The following is a 25802-nucleotide window of genomic DNA, read 5'->3' as shown; positions in this document are numbered from 1 at the left end:
GAGTTCTGTAAATCAGGTGAGTCATTAGACCCACACTCCTGAGTTGGTTTCATTTCACACCTGGCCTGAATAGGCTCATTAGGTGAACAATAGAAGTGAGCTCAGGGGAGGGTTGTTAAGGATCTAATGGTGGACTCATGTGACCCCTCTGATTCACCAACTGGCTCCAGAGTGTGTTCACCCTGGAAGACATTTGATGTGTTCCTTAATTTGCTGGGAACAGATGAAATGTTTCAACCAAAAAACTAGAAGTGCAGTTGCCATGACTCAACCTCTAGATAACTTCACTTGGACAACTGAGAGTCTTCAGACATCTGCTTCTCATGTTTCTGGGTTCAAAATCATTTCATGATGATGATAGCTCAATTTCCATCAAATATCTGTCACTGTAACACTGAAGAAAAAATTTGTGTTTTCTTTCCATCACACTCTGACCTCTTGACCCTTTAAAGTCTTCATTTAAAAAACAAAAGATGGACAATTTAATTCCTCTTTATTATAATGAATCTGACCTCAGTCACAACAAAACATCAAAACGTCAACTTGTCAGTGTTTAATAGTTAGAAAACCAATCCATATAAAACCTTAAAAGTCATTATTTAAAGAAGCAGATGGGGGGGGGGGGGGCAGACAGTGTAGACAGGTGGCTAATTAGGCACTGGACTTCTTAGGTCTGCCTCTGGATTTCTGGGCGAGTCCAGGTGAGGTCTGGGTGGCCTTTACCGCCTGCTTGCTGGTGTTAGGCACTTTTCTTGGTTTCACTTTTTTGGGACTCTTCTCCACTCCATTCATTCCTGCAGGGGAACACTGAGGTTTAACCAGGGAAATAAAACATATGTCCCCACTCCAAGATGCCCATACATAATATTTTGACATTGATTACTATAATTTTTGTCTTTAACTTTAATGCATAGCTATCAACTGCTGAAGTGCAATGTATTAATCATTAGATTTCGACCTGTACTTGTGTCCTTTGGGTTAGACTATTTGATGGACTGCCATGAAATTTGAATACTCTGAATTTTCATCTAGTGTCATCAAGTTAACAATTTCAGTAATTTGATACTTTAGTTTATCATCAAATACCTGCAAACAAAGCAGCATTCCCATGAGCTTCAGATGTAATATGTTTTTAGTTCTAATTAAAAATCTGTTTTTTCACAGCATAAACTGAATTTTTTCTCCTATTTCTGCCAAATACACTTGGTTTCTATCAAGTGGCTCCTGTATAAAATTTCAATTTTTATCTTTTCACTTTCAATTTCTAATTTTTCCATTTCAAATGCCAAGTGTTACAGGACCATGTCCTCATTGGCCAAAGTTATACTGGGTGTTTACAGGTACACTGGTACAGAGATACTGGATGGTTTTTAGTCTACGCCAAGAAAATGCAGGCCAAGTCAGTAAAATGATTTCAAGTTTTCTTTTTTATTTATTTTATATCTTGCCAATATCATTATCATTACAGTGCAGTGTCCAAATAAAAAAGCCCATATACTCAATGAATAAACTAAGTTTTACATGAATAATGTCATTAAATGTTTGGCTTGTGAAACTGGCTGAAGCCAGTAACTACAGCAGAAAGACAACATGTCACCGACAAATATTGCAGATAATCAGACTGTCACCTCCACCCAGGAGCTGCCACTGAAGAATGCTCACCTACCTACTGCTTCCTTTGGCCACTATTATGATTATTCAGTTACCATTTCTTCAGAAATGCAAGTTTTACAAAGATATACCTTCGTACTACCAGGTAGACACACAATATCTATTTTCTAACTATTACGGTTTGAGTCTGACAAAATCTGCTGTGGGCATCTCATTTGACAGCACTCCCACTGGCCATAATCAGTCTCTAGCAGACAGTCACTTTTCAGCACAACACCACCGGGAAACGTAGCCGGGCAGTGAGAACAAAGTGCAATAATAGTCATTCAAAAGTAGCTGGGCAATGAGGATACAGTCCTGTAACACACACCCCCATGACATTTTTGTACCAGAACTGAAATGAAAAAATGAGAAAAAAAAACTGAAAAACTAGAAAACTGAAACAGAAAACTTTTAAATTTTAATGTCCTCATTTCTGTGCTTGTCTTACGTCTCACTCCATAGAAACGAGGCCACCATAAAATGTGAGAGGCAGTTGTAAAATATGAGAGACAGTATATTTCAGTTCCTTTAACCTGTCCTCCAACTGCAGCTTACCCCCCCCCCCCCAATGGAGGGATGCAAAGAAAAGATGTGAGGAGACAGGAAGTGAGGAAATTTGTTTTTGAATGAGATACTTCGTGAAGGCTTCGTGTCTGAACTATAACAGATGACGTGTGCTCAGCTCGATCTGCTGACAAACCCTGAAATACTTGGCACTGGGTTTTCCTCTCTCAAAAATTATCATCGATAAAGTATGCACCCATAACAAAGGCTCCACATTATTTCTAACCCTTGCCTACTGATAAACTGAAAATAATAATTAAATAATTTTTGCACTCACCTTTTTTCTTTGTGACCTTCTTCTTCTTGACAGGACTTCCATCAGTCTCACTATCTTCATCTTTTGCTTTTTTCCTCTTGGTTGTCTTCTGGAAAAAACAAAAAGGGACATTAGCTTGGTGCTGTCAGCTAGATGAACACGAGGATACAGTCTTGTTGAAAAGTATTCATTACCCCTCCACTTTTTGCATACTTGATGCAAATTTAATTGTACTGTAATTTGATTTTTGCTGTCAGCCTACATTCAATGTCCTATAATGACAAAGTGAAAACTTATGACCCTTTGCAATGGCCCTCCAAGCTGGTAAGGTGGATCTGCTTTATTTGTCTTCAGATGTGTCTACATCTTGACTGGAGTCCACATGTGGTAAACTGAAATGATGGGACATATTTTAGAAAGACAACTTAAGATACTTGTATATCTAAGGTCCCACAATTCATACTGCTAGTTCAAACAAAAACCTAAACATGAAGTCACAGATCAGGGTGAGTGTACGAAACTACTTCTGAAGCTTTGAGTTTTCCCTGAAGCAGAGTGCCAGGACTCTTCCTAGAGTCAATCATTAGGCAACCTGGGTAATGGGGAAAGATGGACCATGTTCAGAGAGCTGACCAAGAACACTGCGCTACCTCTAACAGAACTTAGAAGCTTCTCTACAAAGATGGGAGAGCTGCTGGAAGAGACGACCATCTCAGCAGCTCTCCATCAATCAGACCTTTTTGGTAGAGTGACTAGACAGAAGCCACTTTGAGTAAAAGACATGCTCCAGCTGCCTGGAGTTTGTCATCAAAGAGCTCAAGAGTATGAGGAAAAAGATTCAGAGTCAAGTCTTTGCACAGAACTCCAAGCACAGTATGTGGTGAACACTAGGTACTGCTCATCACCAGCTAATTCATCCCTGTATCATGTTATGATAAGGCTTCTCAGCAGTACGGGCAGAGACACTGGTCAGACTTAAATGAAGGGGAAATGCAGTCAAATCCAAAGATGACTAATGACCGATTTTTTATACATTTGCAAAGTTAAGTGTAACAGTCCTTTAGACAAGTAAAGGTCTATAAATTAAATTAGTTTTGTTTTGAACTCAAATTAGATGCAGTTTATACTGCAGCGTCATCCGAATGAAGAAAAACGCTGAAACAAATATTGAGACATGGCCTTGACTTGGCAAAGACTCCAGTCGTCTGTGTGATGTCTTAGCAACTGCAATTATCGCTCTGCCATCTCACCAGCCACCAAGAACTTGCAGACATTAATCCATTAAAATGTCTGATCATGCGTTCCACCATTTTGACAAAGCATTACACACTCTGCTCTCCTTTCTCCTGCTTAAATGCGTTTTATCAGTGGGGTCAACCACTGCTAAAACAGTGAAGAGTTTTCAATAAACTATGCCTTATTACCTCTGTCCCCTACAGGAATCAGTAAGAGTGGGGTCTGCTGAGGAACAGGTGGCTGCTGAGAGAGTCCTGCTCTTAATGAAGGCAATCAACTCCTCTGTCCATATTCGTCCTTCTCCGCCCTCTATAATGGAGCTCAACACTCAGCCTGAACTATCACTATCATCCCCTTTCCATTTTTTCCTCCATTTTGACAACTGCTACCTCATGATCACCATGCAGCACCTGCTGAGGTGAACAGATTGGCAGGATAATTACATACAATAACCAGCACTGGGGCCAGTAACCCTTCAGCTGGCAACACTGCGTCCCCAGTGCTATCTTCCATATGTACAGAGTGAAAGAGCAACAGAAAGAGAGACTGGCGGAGGAATGAAGAGTCACAGGAAAATGTAAAGCAAGAAAGAGTAAGACAGTTAGTGTATTGACTTACAGGGTGCCCAAACTGTACATGCCACAATTATTGTTTTGTGCATTAACAGAAAAATGCAAATGCTTTGCTGCATGACTTGTATTTACCACTTCCTACTTCAAAAACACAAGGTATGTAATTTACCCAATTGCACATACTGTGTTGAAACGGAAAGAAGTTTTGCACAGGGTCAATTACAGAATGCAACGACATTAAATGGCTACTGCTGAAGAAATTCCGAAAACAAAAGTATGAAAATGTGATATTATAAAAACTCTTGAATCTATATGAATTAATTGATTGACCAGTTCAAGGAACACGTCCAGCTGAAAAACATCCAGCACTGCCTCGCTTTTAGCTTGCTTAAGAGAAATATCTTGAGCTGCTGAACGCTGGTAAAAACTAACTGTCAGCTGCTCAGCAGCAAGTGTACAGTGGGTGTTAAGAGCTTTGTCAATGAAAAGAGCTGCCTGCTGCGACTGCTTGAAACAAGACAGATGGGCTTACTGAGAATGGCTGCTGCAGCTGTAAAACCAAAACAATGAGCTGAAAGAAGCTATAATTCACAGTAGAGTGAGAAACTTTTTGGATAATTCTACCTGACTTAGTTTTTTTCCTTGATCCATAGAAAAGTAATTTTTCATGTAAAAATACTGATTATCTTAGCTTTAAGGATATGAATTTTAAGTAACAATCTTCAACACCGAAACAATAATTGTCTGTTTCAACGTGAATGAAAAAACAGTTAGCAAAGGAATAATTGACTTAAATTCCAGCATCAACAAAAAATCCATGGCAAAACATACCAGATGACTCTAGTCAAACTTTACATACTTAAAAACATTTCCAAAGCTAGTTTGGACCTTCAGATAGTGAATTTCATTTGCATATGCTTGACTAATATGGCCAACACTTCGCGAGTCTTGCTTAAGTCTAAACACTTCAGGGCTACATGGCCCACACACTAAATGACTCAGTCATCTTGTTGTCTCAGTGTGTGTGCTGACCTGGCCAGGTGCTGATACAGCCCCACTGACAGGAAAAAACTCCAGCCTGCTGTCGTCTTTAGCCTGGATGGTCTTCAGCCCAGTCTGCAGGATAGAGCGTAGTTTCTCATATGGTGGTTTGTCTTTATATGCCAGAGATTTAACCTCCTCCATAAACTTCTGGATTTCATCTGCAATACAAGAGAATGACACTTTGATGCACAAGTTCATCATAAGCTGAAAAATATGAGTGCTACCACAAACAGTCAGACAAGTCAGGTGTTTCTGCTACAGTAAGTCCTTTCCCTTGCCTTTACTGTATTTGTAAGCTGTGTGAGCCATGTTTTGTGATAGACTATATAACAACATAGTTACATGTCACACACTATCTTTGTCTAAACACACTGTCATCACCATAATGCTCTGCACTGGTCCCAGTGTTGTGCTTAATTGTGTATGGTGTGACTTTCTTCAGACTTTTCACACAGTCACAAACACACACACACACACACACAGATGGAGTTGTAAACAACAGTCCGCATGAGCTCAGCAGAGCAGAAGGAAGGGAATGTGGCACTGCATGTTCGTCTCATCTCCCTGAACCGACACACTGCCTGCAGATCAAAGTACCAGCATTAAAATGGCAACTCTTACCACAGTGACAAAAATCAAAGTTACCATTTACAGCCTACACCATTTAAAACTAAAAGTGCTTGCTGCAGTGTGTGCCATTGAACCTTTGCATATGTATTGGAGCAGACAGTGAGAGAAGAAAGCAGATGGACAAAGCTTTTCTACAAATATGTCCAAATTTTCCAGTCAAACATTCCATAGAGAGACTTATACTTCATCAGGCTACTTGTTAATTTCAATCACACTTAGTGTGATTCGGGTGTGACGACACACTGGACCATGCTGGCCAGATCTGTTCCAGACTGGGTCAGCCAATATTGACTCTGAGGTGGTAAAGATGATAGTGTCTGATATATAAAAATGTTAACCTTCAGTCTACAGATACAGTCGTTATCAGTCTCAGAAAGATTTTTTTAAACATATTTGATATTTGCAAATGACATCAGCAACTGATGATGTCCCTTTCGTGTTGCCTGAGAGAGGTATATAGTAAACAAACAAAAGATAAAATATAAGGATTAAAGGACATCAAGCAAAAAGGACTGCAGTGTGAAAGTGAAATGCAGCCAAAACTGACTGAACTGTGGCAAAAGAATGAATGTTAGTACATTAAACTGAAGACACAGCACAACAGGAATGAAATTCCAGTCCGTCCAGAATTCATTACTGGACAGTCATTAAGTCTTTTGTGTCCACGGCCATAAGACTATAATTCCACAATAAAAACAATAACGCACACACACACAACAATTACTTTATTAACTATGTTATTAATTAATATAATAATAATATTAAATGTAATAATTTTAAATTTGAATAATTGCTGTAACAATTGAGTTTCCCCTTGGGGATTAATAAAGTACTCTTCTTTTTCATCTATAGTCTACTCAAGCTTTGTGCTCTTTCCCAACTGTCACAGACTACAGCCCATAATCAACCAAGTAAACCGAGAGTTACGCATGTAACTGTGGTTCTATGAATCCTGAATGACCGCCAGAGGGCGGTGCTGTAAGCACCGAATGTTCCCTTTGCACATGCGCAGTTCGAGTAATTATATCAACAAAGTCATATGTGACCCCGGATGACCCCCAGAGATGATATATTCCGGCATCATCCGAGGCTCTTTTCCTACAGAATTTTCTCGTGGGAACGCAAGGATCCTGAAGGACAAGAGAGCTCTGGCGGTCATTCAGGATTCATAGAACCGCAGTTACATGTGTAATTCTCGTTCTATTTCATCCTTCCTGACCACCAGAGGGCGGTGCTGTAAGCACTGAATGACTTATACCAGAGAAGTCACGAAGAATCCTGAGTATCCACCTCATGGAGAGGACCCCAAGGCCTCTGGCCGGAGGACCACCTCTAGTGGCTGAGGGATTACCACATTCAGCCTATAGAACCTGGAAAATGTGGTGGGCGATGTCCATGAAGCAGCAGCACATATATCGTCCAAGGGAACACCTCTCAAGGCCACCCATGATGTTGCGACACCTCTAGTGGGAATGACCCTTTAGGCTTTGTGGCGGCGAGCGATTGCCTGCCTTGTAGGCATGCGAGGTGACATCGACAATCCAATGGGAGAGGCGTTGCTTAGAAAGGCCGCGACCCCTCCTAGGACCCTGATAGCACAAGAACAGCTGGTCAGATGTTCTTACCGCAGCTGTAGCAGCAATGTATGCCCGCAGGGCGCGTACTGGGCACAACAGTCTCAGCTTGTCCCCTCCTGATTCCGGTGGGGCGTCAAACCGTGCAAGCCATATGGGTTGGTTGCATTGGGAAGCAGACAACACCTTTGGGAGGAAGGCTGTGTTCGGCCAAAGCGTAACGCCCGAGTTGTACGGACTCCATCTCAGGCACGTCTCACTGACCGACAGGGCATGCAGCTCGCTGACGCGTTTTGCAGATGTAATTGCCAGCAAAAAACGCAGCTTTACGCGATACCCACTTCAGTTCTGCCTGTAACAACGGCTCGAAAGGGGGCCTGCACATGGCCTCCAGCACCAGCGGCAGGTCCCATGCCAGTGCACATGGGCGTGGCGGTGGGTACAACCGCCAGGCCCCCCTCAGAAAAAGAGACACCAGCTTCCACCTGTTCTCATACTGCTGGCAAGTGGACAGCGCCCTTGCGTTCAGGATGGTCTGCTAGACAGGGTTTGAAAGAACTGTCTGCTGCAGTTCGGACACTCCAACGGCCAAACCCACAGCTGGAGACGTCGAGGATTGGGGTGCCAGATCCTCCCTCCCAGCTGGGACAGAAGGTCTTCCCTGTGCGGAAGGCACCATGGCCTGCCGCAACAGAGTTCGAGCAGTAGTGGGAACCATGGCCAAGCGGCCAGAAGGGGGCCACCAATAACAGTCTGTGACCCTCCTGAAGAACCCTCTGGAGTGTTGGAACCACTAGGGATAGCGGTGGGAAGGCATACAAGAGACCAGGGATGGGCTAGAGCATCCTGACAGTGCGTCGACTCCTGCGAGGCAAACAGATCCACCTCTGCCCTCCCACAGAGGCTCCAGATCTTGTGCACCACCTCCGGGTGGAGAAGCCACTCTCCCGGAGGGGGCACCTGCCGAGAGAGGTAGTCTACGAGCTGGTTCCTCTCTCCTGGTAGGTACACTGCCCGCAGGCTGGACAGGCATGGGGCAGCCCATACCAAAAGGTCCCAGACTGCCTTCAGAAGTTGTGCTGACCTGGTCCCCACAGATTCCAGTTTGTTCATGTCCATGATGAACCTTCCACACGAACAAAAGTTAGTTATGGAGTTCCACAAGGCTCCGTGCTAGGACCAATTCTGTTCACCCTGTACATGCTTCCTTTAGGATATGTCATTAGGAAGCACTCTATTAATTACCACTGCTATGCAGATGACACTCAGTTATATCTATCTATTTAACCTGTTAACACAAACCAGTTAACCAGACTTCAAGCCTGTCTAACTGACATAAAGGTCTGGATGACCAGTAACTTTTTACTTTTAAACTCGGAGAAAACAGAAGTTATTATATTTGGGCCAAAAAATCTCAGTAATACAGTAATCTAGCCTTGAGGAAACAAATGCATGGACTAGTTTTTCTGCATCATTTTGAGACAGGATGTTCCTAATTTTGGAAATGTTGCGCAGGTGAAAGAATGCAGTTCTAGAAATTTGTTTTATGTGTGAGTTAAAGGACATGTCCTGGTCAAAAATAACTCCAAGGTTTTTTACAGTAGTGCTGGAGGCCAGGGCTATGCCATCTAGAGTAGCTATAATTTTAGAAAAGTTATTTCTGAGATTTTTAGGCCCAAATATAATGACTTCTGTTTTCTCCGAGTTTAAAAGTAAAAAGTTACTGGTCATCCAAGCCTTTATGTCAGTTAGACAGGCTTGAAGTCTGGTTAACTGGTTTGTGTTAACAGGTTTAATAGATAGATATAACTGAGTGTCATCACATAGCAGTGGTAATTAATAGAGTGCTTCCTAATGATATATCCTAAAGGAAGCATGTACAGGGTGAACAGAATCGGTCCTAGCACAGAACCTTGTGGAATTCCATAACTAACTTTTGTTCGTGTGGAAGGTTCATCATGGACATGAACAAACTGGAATCTGTCCGATAAATAGGATTGGAACCACTTTAACGCTGTTCCTCTGATACCAATCACATGCTCCAGTCTCTGTAATAAGATGTTGTGGTCAATGGTGTCGAATGCTGCACTAAGGTCTAGGAGGACAAGTATCGAAACAAGTCCATTATCTGAGGCTAAGAGAAGATCGTTGGTAACTTTCAACAGTGCTGTTTCTGTACTATGATGTGCTCTAAATCCTGATTGGAAATCTTCAAATAGTTCATTCCTGTGTAAGTGGTCTGATAGCTGCTTAGCAACAGCTTTTTCTAGGATTTTAGAAATAAATGGCAGGTTGGATATTGGTCTATAATTAGCCAAGACACCTGGATCAAGACTAGGCTTTTTGAGTAAAGGTTTGATTACTGCAGTCTTAAAGGCCTGTGGTACGTAGCCTGATACTAGAGATAAATTTACCAAGTCCAATAAAGATGAGTTCATTAATGGCAGGGTGCCTTTAAGCAGTCTAGTCGGGATGGGGTCCAAGAGACACGTTGATGATTTCGATGAAGCAACTACTGATGTAAATTCAGAGAGATCTATAGGAGAGAAGCAGTCTAAACATAACTGAGGTCCTACAGATGATTCAAGAGCTACTGTAGTAAAAGATTCATTTATTGCAGGTATAGGAAGCATCTGCTGAATTTTATCTCTAATAGTTGTGATTTTATTTGTAAAGAAACTCATAAATTCATCACTGCTGAGAGCTAAGGGAACACTGGGCTCAACGGAGCTGTGACTTTTTGTCAGCCTGGCTACAGTGCTGAAAAGAAACCTGGGATTGTTCTTATTTTCCTCTATTAGTGATGAATAGTATGCAGTTCTGGCTTTACGGAGAGCTTTTTTATATGTTAGTAGACTGTTTTTCCAGGCTAGAAAAATTTCCTCTAAGTTTGTGGAACGCCACTTCCTTTCCAGCCTTCGTGATGCCTGCTTTAAGGTACGAACATGTAAATTATACCATGGGGCTAGTCTTCTCTGAATCACTAACTTCTTTTTCAGAGGGGCTACAGAATCAAGCGTTTCACGCAGTGAGGTTACAGCGCTGTCAACAACATGATCAATTTGGTAGGGAGTAGGATTAAGGCAGCTGCCCTCCACTATGTTTATACTTGGCATAGATGCAAATAAAGATGGAATCATTTTCTTAAATTTATTAACAGCGTTGTCGGATAAACATCTGCTGTAGTGGAATTTTCTTCCAGACGCTGCATGATCCATCATTTTAAATTCGAAAGTTATTAAAGAATGATCTGACAAAACAGGATTTGGGGGAAAAATTATTAGATGTTCAATTTCGATGCCATAGGTCAGAACAAGATCAAGGGTGTGATTAAAACAGTGGGTGGGTTTATTAACGTTTTGAATGAAACCAATTGAATCTAATATAGAATTAAATGCAATGCTGAGGCTGTTATTTTCAACATCTACATGAATGTTAAAATCTCCCACTATAATGGCTTTATCTGATCTAAGCACTAAATCAGACAGGAAGTCAGGGAATTCAGTTAAAAACTCTGAGTAAGGAACAGGTGGACGGTACAAAATGACAAGTAGAACTGGTTTTTGTGTTTTCCAGTTTGTATGTGAGAGACTAAGAGTGAGGCTCTCAAATGAGTTATAATTGTTCTGAGGATGAAAGTTTAATAATAAGTTTGACTGGAAGATTGCAGCTACTCCTCCACCTCGACCTGTGCTTCGAGGAACATGATAATTTTTATGACTGAGGGGGGTTGATTCATTCAGACTGACATATTCATCCTGCTGTAACCAGGTTTCAGTAAAATAAAGTAGGTCAATTTGGTGATCAGTTATCAAATCATTTACTAACAGAGATTTAGAAGAAAGGGACCTAATATTTAATAATCCACATTTGACAGTTCTGTTTTTCTGTTCAATAAGAGGAGTGGTCTTAATTTCTATTAAGTTTTTATGAATAACTCCTCTTCTGTTAACTTCTGATTTGTTTGATTTATATGTTCGAGGGGCAGACACAGTCTCTATGTGGTTTGAAGGGGGCGGCGGCTCTAAGGAAACTGCAGAGAAGCGTTTTAGACTGAGTCTCTGCATCCCGGTCCCCACCCTGGATTGTCAGGCTTTAGGTCGGCTAAGAAACTCGGCCAAATTCCTAGAGATGAGAGCTGCACCATTCAAAGTGGGATGGATGCCATCTCTCGCTATCAGACCGGGTTTTCCCCAGAAAGTGGCCCAATTGTCTATGAAGCCCACATCGTTTGCTGGACACCACCTAGACAGCCAGCGACGGAACGATGACATGCGGCTAAACATGTCATCGCTGGTCAGATTGGGGAGGGATCCAGAGAAAACTACGGAGTCCGACATTAATTTAGCAAAGTTACACACCGACTCGACATTAATTTTAGTGACCTCCGATTGGCGTAATCGGGTGTCATTGCTGCCGACGTGAATAACAATTTTCCCATATTTACGATTAGCCTTAGCCAGCAGCTTCAGATTTGACTCGATGTCGCCCGCTCTGGCCCCAGGAATAGATTTGACTATGGTCGCTGGTGTCTCTAGCTTCACGTTCCTGACTATGGAATCGCCAATTATCAGAGTCGGTTTCTCAGCGGGTGTGTCGCTGAGCGGGGAAAATCTATTAGAAACATGAACAGGTAGGTGATGAGCCGTGGGCTTCTGCTTAGGAGTATGTTTCCTTCGGACCGTCACCCAGGCTAATTCTCCGGGCTGCTCCGGAGCTGCCCTTGGACCGCTAACAGACCCTGAGCTCGGTGGCTCCACACCAGCTAACGGGGCTAGGCTAGCTGGCTTTTGTTCGAAGGTGCGGAGCCGCGCTTCCAAATCAGTGATCCTCGCCTCCAAGGCTAACAGAACCTTACACTTAATACAGGTATCATTATCGCTAAAGGAGGCAGAGGAATAACTAAACATGTGGCACACCGAGCAAGAAAGAGAGAGAGAGGGAGAGGCCATGTTAGCAAGCTAACTAGCTAGCTAAGCTAACCGGTAGGCCAACGAGCGCTAAGTCAGGAAATAGCAACAAACACCGGTCAAAACAGAAAGGTACCCGACCAGCACCGGAATGCAGCAGCCAGTGAACCGTTCAAAGTCTAGCCGGTTCCCAGGTGTGCCAAACCACAGCTAGTCTGCCGCCAGTCTGCAGACGAACCACACAACACACACAACACGACACGCCTGCAAGACAAAAGTGATTCGCTTACCCGGATGTTCCATCCATGTTTTCCTCTCCACTGTCGCCAAGTGCTTGCTCATAAGGGAATTGTTGGGTTTTTAGTTTTAGTTTTTGTAAAGTGCCTTGAGATGATTTGTATTGTGATTTGGCGCTATACAAATAAAATTGAATTGAATTGAATTGAATTGATGATTGATGTGATAGACGGTTGAAGTATTGTCCGACTGTATAAGCGCCTGTCTTCCCCTCAGATATGGTATAAAATACTTGAGGGCTAGATGCACCGCCCGCAGTTCCAACACACTAATGTGGTCGGTGCGTTCCCTTACAGGCCACTGCCCCTGTGCCATCCTGTGTTGCCACACTGTTTCCCATCCTGTGGGGCAGGCATCCGTAGAGACAACTTCCCTCCGCGACACCACAGTGCCCATCGGAACCCCCGTGGACATGTAGGTCCTTCTCTGCCAAGGGGCTAGGGCACGAAGACACTGCCCTGATACCCAGAGCTTTTGATGCCTGTGACACTTGGCATCCAGGCGGAAGCTGTTCAGCCATCTCTGAAGGGGGCGTATGTACAGCAAGCCCAGAGGGACAACCTGTGAGACAGAGGTTAACTTGCCCAGAAGACGCAGAAATGTGATGTAGGGCAGTGACCTGCCCCGCCTAAAGCGACGGAGCAGGCAAAGGATTTCGCCTACCCGAGTCGGGGTTGGGCGAGCCATCATAGAGAGTGTGTCCAAAGACATCACGATGAAAGTCAGTCTGAGAAGGGATCAGGCAGCTCTGGCCACGTGGGACGGCAGACGAGCCGTGTCCTGAGTGGCCTAAGCCTGGGACTTGGCGCAGACCAGCCAATCGTCCAGGTACGGCAACAGCTTGACACCCTGGGCTTGCAAGGTAGCAAGAGCTGCCTTTACACATCGAGTGAACAGCCGTGGTGAAAGCGACAACCCGAATGGAAGCACCCCGAATTGCCAGTGGCGTCCCTGGTATGCGAAGTGAAGGAACCGCCTGTGCAGTGGTGAAATGGGGACGTGGAAGTAAGCGTCCCTGAGGTCTATAGAGGTGAACCACTCCCCGCTGGCTACGGTCTGCAATACCTCTGTCACGGTCAGCATATGGAACGGCAAAACTTTCTGTTGAGCCTTCATAAGTCTAAAATCGGGCGGAATCCACCTGTGTTTTTTGGAATGAGAAAGTATGGGGAATAGTACCCCTCTGGGTTGTAATAGAGGGTCTACTGCCTCAATCGCACCCTTGGCGAGGAGGGCAGATAGCTCCTGATCCAGCGCCAGGGCTTTTGCTGGGTCTCTGATGATGGTCATTTTGACCCGGGTCAAAATAGGGGGCCGGCGTCGGAATTGCAACTTGTACCCATGAGTCAAGGTGGCAACCACCCATGGGTCTAAAGTGAGAGCAGCCCAACAGCTGTTGGGTGAAGCCCCCGACCACCGGCCCGGACGGTTCATCGCCTGCCCCCACGGCCTTTAGGGGTTTTGGGGGGGGGGGCGACGGGGAGGACGCTGGGCCCAAGGCTGTTCTGGCGAAGGACGGGCCTGATCCTGAAAGCCCCTGCCCGCCCTCAGCGCCCGCTGATGCGGGTAAGGACCCATAGCAGGGTGGGTTCTACGCGGCAGCCGGGTCCCCTGAGCTGCCGTTCGAACTCTGAATGTGGGTAGGGAAGCCATGGGTCTACTGAGGCTCGACAGCTGCTGTCTGGTCTCCCGAGCTCGAATGGTGAGCTCCAGCTTCAGAAGGCGCTCTGCGGGGTCAAGTCAGCCTGCTGTGGGACCTCTATTTTCAAGCACTCCAGCGCCGTGCGCATGAGGCATTGCATCAAAGTGTCCCCTGTGTCACTCTGCGAGCTGCGACCAGAGGACACCGAACTCGTGTCTGAAGGCCAAGAGGCCCCCTCCCCAGCATCCTCCATAAACTGGGAAGCTGAGGCAGTCAATGAAAGGACATCGTCCTCCAGGGCCCAACCAGGCATAGGCAGAGACGACGGCTCTGCTGGCGCTGCTGGAGGGTCAGGGTGTTGAGCTAAGAACACAGATCTCATCTCAGCTAATTCCGCTGACAGTTGGTCAACCCTCGAGGAAAGCCCACATCTGGCTTTTGTCCTCTTCCTGGGGGGTGGTTATAACCATGGGCTCAGCCAGGCGCCTTGACCGCCGAGGTGGCCCTAACGCCTCACATCCTGAGGGGTGAAGGTCACCCTCATCCCCCAGTGTCAGCAGTGCCAACCTGGCTAATCTCCGTGCATGAGACAAGTAGCTGCAATTCATGCATGGGTTGTCAGATAAAGTGATCCAGACCGAGGCAGGCCGGGCAGAGGTCGTGCCCATCATCTAGCAGAAGTATGTCACCGCAGGTTGCACAGCAGTGAGCCCCCTCCATGCTGGGAGGCTTCACTGTCTGCTCCTGTATAAGGTGGCCGGCACTTCCCTGTCTCTGCAGCCACGAGGAACAATCCAACTGCCGAAAGCTGGGAGCGCGAACGCTGCCGTCACCAGTAGAGGCTGAAGGTGCCGTCTGTATGTCCTTTTTGTTTATGTTGTTTCTCTCTTTTTTTTTTTTTTTTTTTAAAAAAGGAAATCTGGTAGAGCGTCTCGACCGCAGCCGAGAAACGACACAGCCAAACAAAAATGGGAGCGGGGAGCACGGACGCTGCTGTCACCAGTAGAGGCCGAAGGCACTGTCTGTATTGCCCTTTTTTTCCTTATTTTTTTTTTTTTTTTTTTTATGAAGACATCCGCTACGTTGTCTCAACCGCAGTGGGTAAACGATGCGGCAAAACAAAAAAATGGGAGAGGGGGGCGCGAATGCTGCCGTCACCAAGATATAGTCAGCCCACTACCGAGCCGAAAACCAACTACGGTCCTTCTACTGCAGCGAAAAACGATGCGGAGGTCACCTAAGTGGGAGCGGGGAGCGCAAACACTACCGTCACCAGCAAATGCTTGTGGTATTTAATAACCGGAAACGTCAGTATGGCGGCTTGCGCAGCAAGCAAACCCTACAGCAAACAAGTGGGAGAGGGGAGCAGAAACGCTACCATCACCACAAATTCTCAAATCACTATTAACGAAAAACAACTACGGCAGCTTGACCGCAGCAAACAAACAATGCGCCAAACACCGAAGAAATGGGAGAGGGGAGCACGAACGCTACCATCACCACCAAATTAGGCACTCGAAACGGAAAACAACTTTGTCACTGCGGTACACCCACAGCAAAAAAGCGCACAAGTATTACCTCCTGGGTAATGTTACAGCGTGAAATCCCCGAATTCACAGTCGCAGCTCCTGGAGGGCAGAATCCCGCTTCTCCGACCAATGTGGTCACGGAGCTCTCAGCAACTGGTAAGGAGTGCGCCGCTTGCTAAGCAATCGGCCCACCATGCGAACCGCACGCGAGAAGAAAAGAGGAAAAGAGCCTCAGATGACGCCGGAATATATCACCTCTGGGGGTCATCCGGGGTCACACGTGACTTTGTTGATATAATTACTCGAACTGCGCATGAGCGAAGGGAACATTCAGTGCTTACAGCACCACCCTCTGGCGGTCAGGAAGGATGAAATAGAACTACAGTTCACAAACACAGTGATTCATGCAACAAACAAACATTTACAACATATACATAAATACATCTGGAATATTTCCAGGTAATAAACTTTATCACTGAAAATACATATTTCATCTGAGTTTACGCACTAAAAAGTGAGCACTAGACCGAAAGCAGAAGGAGCAGATCATTCCACCCTTTTGGAATTTAAACAGTAACCCACTTTCATAGGTTTCATTATAAATAGCCTATTTAGTCTGCATTGTGCTACAAGTTATTGGCTTTAATAAAGAAAAATCTGCAAATTGATGGACACAGTCTTTACAAGTCTGATGCACTGTTACTGGCAGAGTCCATTTTTTCCACAGAGTTCAAATTGGGTACCAAAATAAGACTCACAAGATGCCTGCAAGCATGGCAAGGTTACTTTTTATAGTTTTATTATTAAAAGCTGGATTTTTAATTACTTCTTACAATCATCTCAGAAATGCACATCTCAGTAATTACAGCTACTGTAAACCTTATGTTTCCTAGTCCTTCACATTGAGCAGAAAATGTGGAGACCAATATGGGCTGATTTATTTGTGCTACTGGGCCATTTAAAAGCTGATGGAACTAAAGGGTAAAAGGCACTACTAGTGGATCCTTACTGGTTGTCTGTTGTTATTAATGGACAAGTCTATACTCATCACTGCAATTGGCATCTGCGTGTGCATGTCCTACCTGGGTTATCTTGAGAGGAGAAACACTTGGTCATAAACTGAGAAATGTTTTCCTGACACCTGTAAGGAAGAAACAAGTTGTAAGACTTTGCCTGACAAGTTCCAAATTGTCACTTTAATACACTAGAACCATCTATTGATAATGAACCACTGCTACAAAACTTTGTCAAGACACGATGTGTGCAGTGAATGCAGGTGTGCTTCTCTCACATGACTTTGCTATCTCTGACATAGACAGGGTCCTGCAGCTTGTCATCCCAGGGCAGCCGACCACAAAGCCAATAAACCATGCAGTAGCTCAGGATCTCCAGATCGCTCCGCCTAGATGCACCTAGAGTCAAACAACCACATCAGCATCTTCTTAAAGGTAGTGGAAAATACCAAAATAGAAAATCACATCAAGTGAACACAGTTGTTATATCAATACAAATGTACATATAGTACGTATAGTTCTTTTAAAGTGTGCAATTATTGTATTAGTTTGTATACCATAATGTAATTCTGCACAGGTCAGAAAAGTGTTGTGTTTTTAGTTATTTGGGTCACAATATTGTGAACATGTGCCCAGTATAGACAAACATCAGTCTGCCGCGAGATGCTACATGCTGCACACACAAAGATTTGGTGTAGTAACAGTGTCAGCTTCTAAAATGAATGAAACGAGAATATTTGTATAGTATTTGATTTTTATTAGTAAAATAAAGATCTGCTCAGCCTGCTTGTATGGCCTTAATGTTGTTAAAACAAGACACAATCTTGGTAACGGATGCGCTGTTCGGTTGAGAAGCGGTCATAAAACTACTGGTAGTAACCTTGTACCTACATGCTCCTTTGTGGGCATCGATGCTTGTGAACTCGATGGTACCATCATGACATCTCTTGGGGTCTTCCTTGTATTCTTTGAGGACACCATCAGGGGAGTACCTATACGCTAGCCCATAATCGACCAAGTAAACCTACAGTTCAGAGAGACAGTGATTCAGGCATACACATACATGCAACAAACACAAACATTTACATAAATACATCTGGAATATTTCCAGGTAATAAACTTTATCACTGAAAATACATATTTCATCTGAGTTTACGCACTAAAAAGTGAGCACTAGACCGAAAGCAGAAGGAACAGATGATTCCAGTCTTTTGGAATTTCAACAGTAACCCACTTTCATAGGTTTCATTATAAATAGCCTATTTACTCTGCATTGTGCTACAAGTTGGTTATTGGCTTTAATAAAGAAAAAACTAAACCTACATCCCAGTAACCTTAGGTCAAAGCATCAGAAATAGCACAGCTACAAAAGAAAAAAAATTACCTAATATTGCAATCCTGAGGGGCGAATTTTCAAATTGCCATTTATAAATAGACCTTTAATAACAACACCAATGATACATTATTAATCTTCAAATTAAATATTTGCCCCAGCCCCACCTTATTTGCTATAAAAGGCTCTTTGCTGTTGCCATCCACTCACACACTCACACACTCACACTCACACACTCACACTCACACACTCACACACTCACACACTCACACACTCACACACTCACACACTCACACACTCACACACTCACACACTCACACACTCACACACTCACACACTCACACACTCTCTCTCTTCACCCTTAATTGAATCTAATGAAGTAGCTCAAGTCTGTTATGATCAAAAAACACAATTTTTAATCACGATGCTTTAATTCCTACTGACCTGGCTAGGATCACTGTGGCTCAGCATGAGGTTGGAGGCTTTGATGTCAGCATGCACATACTCATGCTCATGGATGTACTCCAGAATATCCAGCTAAACAAGAAAAATACATATATTTGATATCTCATGTTTCTACTGGCCAAAAACTGTCATTAAGTGATATTTATCTGAATACATTTGGTCTGGGTTAAGATAAAGGCATATTACCACAGGCGTACAATGGACTTCAGAATGTATAACAATCACAGTTTAACTGAATTAGCTAATCATGTTTTGTGATAAGATCTTAGCCAAATGTGAATCACATCTGTACAGTTTAGACATAATTTCACTTACCTACCTGGTAGTTCACATTTACTCAAACATCATGCCTTAAAAAAGTGACAGCTTGACCTCTTCCCACCTCCACCTAACTAATTTCCATATTGATATATTAAAATAAGACAACAAAACCACTTGTTAAGACCAGATACAAAGATCTGACAGGATGTCAGTGTCTAGGTAGAGACTCAATTTTAATACCATGCGTAAATGAGATAAAAATAACCAACACTCAATATGACTGCTGGATGATTAAGAACGCTATCATCTGTTATAATATAATGCTGCACTTAGATTAGATGCTACTAAAGACTACTGCGATAAGGAACCAACAGTAAAGCTGCCAACCTTAAATTGAGAAGAATGACCTAAGGTGAGACATATTGTGTAGAGCTCTGTGGGTTTGTCACTACACAAAATGACATTCCATTAATCTGCTGTTTACCACGTAACTGCTGTTCAGTGAAACACATGAAAGTGAGATGTAACCATGAAATCACCAACCAGTCGAAGCCCAAGCTGCAGAACCAATTTCCTTGGGAACCTCTTTCCACATTCTTCTAATTTCTTCTGCAAGTCTGTGCCAAGCCTGTCAATAACCATGAACCTATACCTGAAAGACAAGGAATAGGCCTTCTGTAGTCCTTCACAAGTTTCAGATATAGTTTATTACTAAACTATATCCACAGATTTATAGCAATAAGATGTACCTAAAAATCATAAGAAATATCACAACACATTGTGCCCTTTGTAGTAAATCTTAGAACTACTGTTCTACGTTCAGTGATGCCTTTATTGCAAAAATTTTATGAGCAGCCATACTGAATAAACCTAATATTATTTTGTAAATAGTTATTATTTGGTATTTAAAGTGCTTAGGCACCCATCAGTCGACAAACTGTCTATATAAATGTAGACAGTTTAGTACTGTGGTTACTAGAAGATGGTACCCAGCCAAGATGATTCCAAAGGCACAATTCAGAACCCTAAAAAACCCAGGAGTAAGACCTAAAGGCTTGAAGACACCACTGGAACTGGCAAACATCTCTGTTCATGAGTCTACAATACACAAGTCTTTGAATCGACAGGGTGTCCATGGCAGAAAACCACGGAGGAAGCAGCTGCTTTGCTTTACACCTAAAGTTTGCCAAACACCACCACAATGTTTTATGGACTGGTGACAGTTGAATTGTTTGGGAAGAACACACAGCAATATGTACACTGCAAAAAGGGCACATCTTACAAACATCAAAACATTCACCTAACAGTGAAGTACAATGGAGGAAGCCTCATGATTTGGGTTTACTTCTGTCAGGGTGGCTGTTCCTCGCTGAAGCTTAGTAGAAGGATGCTTACAAGACAATGACCCTACACTTCGAAGTAATTCTACCACTGGCTTCAGAAAAAGAAAATGCCCCTGTTGGAGTGGCCCAGTCAGAGCCCAGAACTTAACCCTTAGAAACTCTGTGGAATGACCTCAAGAGAGCTGCTTCCAACAGACATCCTGTAAATGTGTCTGTGAGCTGAAGCAATTCTGTAAAGAGGAACTATCACTGAACTTCCAAAATGAAATGTTCAGTGATATGCCCACCTTAACATCCTGTTCTTTGCCTTATAAAACACCTATTGTGATCAGGGTTTTGCCCTTAAAACAATATCCTCAGACACCACAACTATGGTGAGTGCAAGTAAATCTGATAATATAAAGCATAAAAAAAATAGCCTAAATCAGGAGGATTCCCTTAAGTTTAAAATCAGGATATTCAAGTTAGAGAAATTATAATATAGCATGTTCTATTATGTAGCTACAACTGTCCTCCACTTACATCACTCAGTAAAACTGTCAAAGTTATGACAGGTTTTCACAACACTCGCACCTGGTATTTTATATTCCCTGCTTAGATTCCAAATATCAAACTGTATATGGAAACCTACTTTGCTAGTGACTGGAGAGGCCCTGTCATTAGACCTTTACTTCTGCATGTAATAGCACCAGTAGGAAGGATTTGTTAAATTATGAGTGACTTAATAGAAAAATTAACTGAAACCAGTGAAGTCCTGGAAGGGAGGAAAAACTCATTTTAAAAATTACAGCACAACTTGCAAAAATTGTGAAATGACTAGTGGTAACAGCACTTGGACATCCAGGATTTAATGAACTGATGAGACTTTAATGTGTGTGCAAATGCACTGAAATGGTCATTTAAGTGTAAAAGTGTAAAATAAAATTAATATTATAATCACAAAGCTTAAAAAGCAATTTTCTCTCAAAAAGTTATTTTTCTTTGTTGTACAGTTTAAGGATTTTGCACTTTGTCTACTGTTTAAAAACAGAAAGTGTTGGCCCCATGAGCAGCTCTGGTCAGCATCTTACCTTTTTCCTTCTTTCTCATGCAGCCCTGAGCCCCAGTACCTGGGAACTCCAAGATTTTTCAACTTGTGGGACTTCACCCAGCTCTGGACTGCAGGATGAGAGACAACTTAACAAAACAGTTTGAGTTCTCATTCTGGCTTGAATGTCTAAAATGTAAAGATGAAATGTACATCGTGTCAAATCAAAGATAGTTTGGTTACTGACACTGCCTGTGAACACTCTGCTAACACTACTGGTGTAAGTGGATGGTGGCTGTGCCGCTCCAAGTAATAAGAGTATAATTCTGTGGGGGAAGTCAGGTAGCACAGCCGCAAGCTAATCTGCTACTGGGACAAATATTTACCAACAGCGTCAAATTCCAGCATGAATAAAATATGAGCCTTTGGTTGCTTAGTAATATAAGAGTTAATTGTCAGGGGAGATTGACATTTGGATTGTTATTATATAAAATGCAAAGCTGTGGCCCGGGGGCCACCAGCACTGCCACAAAAAGCTTTCCTTCCTCTGCAGGGCCCCTCTGTGCTTCTGCTACAAGACGGCCATTTTTAATTAAGAAAGTTACTTTTCTTTTATTTGTTGCTCTGGTAGTCAGAGACTGTGGTATGTTATCATCACAAGGCTAACTTTGGCTTGGTGACATACTTCTTGATGTGTGTGATAAGGAATTATGGAGTTCATAAGGAATTATGACAAGGCTTACTCAGATCAGGCTTAGCAGCTCGCATGTAAAACTTGAGCTCAGAGAAAAGTGGTCCATTGTCACTCGGCTCCTGTGGACAAAACAGCACAACAATTATGTGCAGATTTTATGTGTTCAGACCAAAAACAGCATTGCAAATAATAGGACTCAAACAGTCCACTATGACTTTATCAGACAGTGGTTTACAACACTATGCTGAAAGTACTTCTTTTTTTTTTTTATGTGCCACTAATTTCAAAGGACTAAATGAAATGTGCTGTCACTTGTTTCACAGGAACACACCACAAAGACTACACAGAACAGGACAGAGGGCGTTATATACGTGATTTTATAAGGACTTACTGATGCAAGGAAATGACATTTATATAGCCATTTCAAACAACCACAGAAAATAGCACATATGAAAAATAATGTGACCAAAAAAAAAACAAAAACAAAGAAATGTTACCATAAAGCAGCTATGATCTCTCGAGAACGTCTAGAAAGAGCAATTAAACACACCGATTCACTACAATGAACAGTCAGACAGGTCTCTTTCACTGACTGCTCCTGACACTTTTTTTTCAACATTCTGGGTTGGTCAAAGTGTCACAAATAAAAGGCAAGTAGAGCCATCCATATGGGATGCTTTGTAGAAAACTACACCAACATCAGCAATTTTTCACCACACTGTCGTTCTCTCTGAAGCCACAGTATTCGAACAGACATCGATCCTGCATGAAACAACATAGCCCTTCTCATTTCATGAGTAGGGTAAATGTGGTGATGCAGTGAAAGGGCAGCAAAAAGTTGGACCTGTTCAACTTTTTCTGTATTGCGACGTCACTCTGCAAGGCATTGGGTTGCCCAGCTAGGTAGATGCAAGCATACATTCCTGGTGGATTTATTGAAAATAGTCTCTACTGTTCCCATCAAGATCATCAGGACCAGGTAAAACCACCTGTAAGGCTCCTAACAGGTAACTGATAATTTCAAGAATGACACAAACAATTCAGTATAAAAGCTTCTCTCTTTTGATTTGCCCATTTGTTGCAGTTTAATAATAGTGCAAAAGACATAAAATAAAACATGTTGACAAGACAACTTCAGTTAAATATATTAAACTCGTCTATAGTCTTACCATCTTGATGGCATAGCGAGCATCAGCACCCACTGGCTTTGCAGAATGCTCATCCGCTAGATGACAAGAAAAGTTTGTCAGAACTATATTGTTAATGTAGAGTTTATAACAGAAGGCACTGGTGGCATTTTAAAACCTCTCTGGGCCTCTGCATTCACTTTTGTATTTAACATTTAAACAGTTCTTCGCTATCATGTGCAGTTTCCTTTATTCAAGCATACACTAAGCTATAACTCACAGATGCCTATGAAGATTTACAAATCTCCAGTAATGAATCTACTACGGGAAAACAATAGAATGCAAATATAAATATATTTGCACAAATGCAGCAAAGTAGGCTAAAATTGTTACCTATTGTGTTTTGCTCTGTCACATGTATAGATGCCTTTGAGCACTGCACGCCTGACTTTTGAAATCGATTATCATTCTTACCCAAATATATGCGACCAAATCCACCCTGGCCGATGGGACGGCCCAGCTTCCAGGCCTTCTTCCCGGTGTCAGTCAGTACTTCTCCGGGTGGGAACTCCTCTGCCAGTCTCCTCTTAGCTGGAGCTCTGCTCCGTCCCGCCGCCTTGGCTTTGGGAGGCATCTGGGGAGCAGGTCATTGGGAGCTGTTAGTGCATTAAGGACCTGGCTTTACCTGTTTGGTAGTAAGTGGGACTGACCACGACTTCACAATGGACAATCCAACCAGCTCTCACGGGACACGTGTGGCCCCGTTTCACTCCCAGGAACACGGATAAAGCCAAGGCCCCGGGCGTGTTTACTTCACACGCTAACTTAGCTAACCACACAGCAGCAACAACAAGCTCAGCAATTTTAGCTCACACAAATTCCGTGATGCGCAGCATCTTCTGTCGTTTGAACAAAAGGCATTTACGGCCTGAGTACGTCGGGAACGACGAGCACTGCGTCTGAACTAGCGTTTGTTAGCCAGCGAGCTAACCGCGCTACCTCGTTAGCATCAACACCGCTGGGCGACGTCAGGCAGCTACACTGCGACGTGTTATTGCTCCGCATCACGAGCGGCGTTACGGCTGCAACACATTAGACTGACCACAAGATGAATAGTATCCCTCACCTTGTCTTTTACCGCGGACTGTAGGCGAAACTCTATAACGAGCAAACTTCCCGCAAAACTACCGGTCAGGAAGTGACGTCACGCTCCATAGTTATTCTATTGGTCGCTTCCGCTGCGCAACCCCCACACGTTGAACGCACGAAAATGCATGGCTTTACAGAGCGTGTGGTTTTTTCTGCTTCCAGCCGTGGCTTTAGTAAAATGCAGAATGAAAGAATAATGCTGAAATAATAAAGAACTTACTGAGAGCCCCCTTACAGGACATACATCTGAAAATAATGCAATTAGGCCTATGTCACCTCTAATCAGCTTTTTTTAGAAAAGGATATTTTCTTTTTATTGTGTTTGTGCAGCAACTTCCCTATAATCCAAATCAATTTCTCCTATGGAAGACAACAAAGTAACCTTAACCTTAGTGGTACAGTACAGTATTATTGCAGTAGATTAGATGATCCGCAACAGGCTGGTAATCTACAGCCTACACTAGTCTTAAATTAGGCTCACTCTAATAAACATAGAAAGAAATGTGGTTTATATGATTTTAAAAAGGCTACTTAATAAATTTGGTGAACTGATAAATATTATTGTTGGATCATTAAAGAATTAACAGAAAGTTAGGTCAAAATGCCATACCTCAAACCCCTCTTTCTTCTACATAGCAATTTATAATACTTAGTCTTTTGGGTTAGGGTTTGTTTTCATTTATTTTCTGCTGAATAAATTGACAAAAAACATTTTCAGCCATGCCGAATTAGCACCTTTTCCTCATTTTGTACCAGGAAGTACTGGATAGAGCAAGTCTTACTTTGTTATACCATACCTTCCCTTCTTACTGCATGTGTATATATTTCTGAATGTTGAATCTGAATAGCTATGTAAATGGGTAGAGCATTACCTTGTTTGAATGTGTCATTTGATACAAACATATTGAGTTTCACTTGCAACCTGGTGCACAACTCATGAATAAGATATTGTTTCTTTAGAGTCTTGTCTTTCCAAGTGACACAGAGCGGCAAGAGCGGCACTTCACATTGAAGAAGGCCGCTGTTACAACTATATTTGTACATCAACCCATCTGCACCCTCTTCAAATCAGGATTACTTTCTGAAATGCTGCCATGGCTCCACAGAGGAGATATAGTGGTTGTTGACACATTGAGCGTTTCCTTCTTAAAGTAAACTGATCCTTTGCTTTCAAATTCTGAAATTTCTAAGGTGCAATCCTAAACAGAGGGATGCCCCACTGTACTGACAAAGAAAGTGACCGGAAGGGCAATGACGGAGCAGAAAAACCCAAGAACCAGAAGAAGAGAAATAAAGGTGGAAAACGTGTGTCTTTCCCACCTGATGAACAAATAGTATCAAGCTTTGCTGAGGACGGGATCAATGGCAGAAAGGGTAAGCTGCTGTTCAACCATATGCTTGATCAAGTTGAATAAAGGTAGTGCGATGAAGGTTATAGGATTATTATTAATATTATATTGTGGTGTCATTTCAGTGGCCTCTT

General features: G+C 42.9%; 1 protein-coding gene across 1 annotated transcript; it reads right to left on the bottom strand.

The window, feature by feature from the left end:
- Positions 1-476: 476 nt before the first annotated feature.
- Positions 477-24405, bottom strand: vrk1 (VRK serine/threonine kinase 1). The gene is made up of 13 exons (XM_026306927.1): positions 24297-24405; positions 23645-23804; positions 23213-23268; positions 22093-22162; positions 21393-21480; positions 19523-19631; positions 18698-18790; positions 17812-17944; positions 17199-17319; positions 16990-17048; positions 5314-5483; positions 2495-2582; positions 477-794 (listed from the first exon to the last, which is right to left on the bottom strand). The coding sequence occupies exons 2-13, from the start codon at positions 23802-23804 to the stop codon at positions 652-654; spliced, it is 1290 nt and encodes a 429-aa protein (XP_026162712.1). The 5' UTR covers positions 24297-24405; the 3' UTR covers positions 477-651.
- Between the last annotated feature and the right edge of the window lie 1397 nt (positions 24406-25802).

This window comes from Mastacembelus armatus, chromosome 22 (genome assembly GCF_900324485.2).
Source record: "Mastacembelus armatus chromosome 22, fMasArm1.2, whole genome shotgun sequence".
Lineage (NCBI taxonomy): Eukaryota > Metazoa > Chordata > Actinopteri > Synbranchiformes > Mastacembelidae > Mastacembelus > Mastacembelus armatus.
The sequence above is the reverse complement of the archived record's forward strand: the minus strand, read 5'-3'. Positions and strand labels throughout refer to the sequence as shown.

Bases quoted from the DNA above. Each gene is read 5' to 3' on its own strand.
- vrk1 (XM_026306927.1), bottom strand. From the start codon at position 23,804: ATGCCTCCCAAAGCCAAGGCGGCGGGACGGAGCAGAGCTCCAGCTAAG. The intron at 23,269-23,644 runs GTAAGAATGATA...CTTGTCATCTAG, and splicing joins ATTTGGTCGCATATATTTGG to CGGATGAGCATTCTGCAAAG. The intron at 17,049-17,198 runs GTGAGAGAAGCA...TCTTCCTTACAG, and splicing joins GTCAGAGATAGCAAAGTCAT to GTGTCAGGAAAACATTTCTC.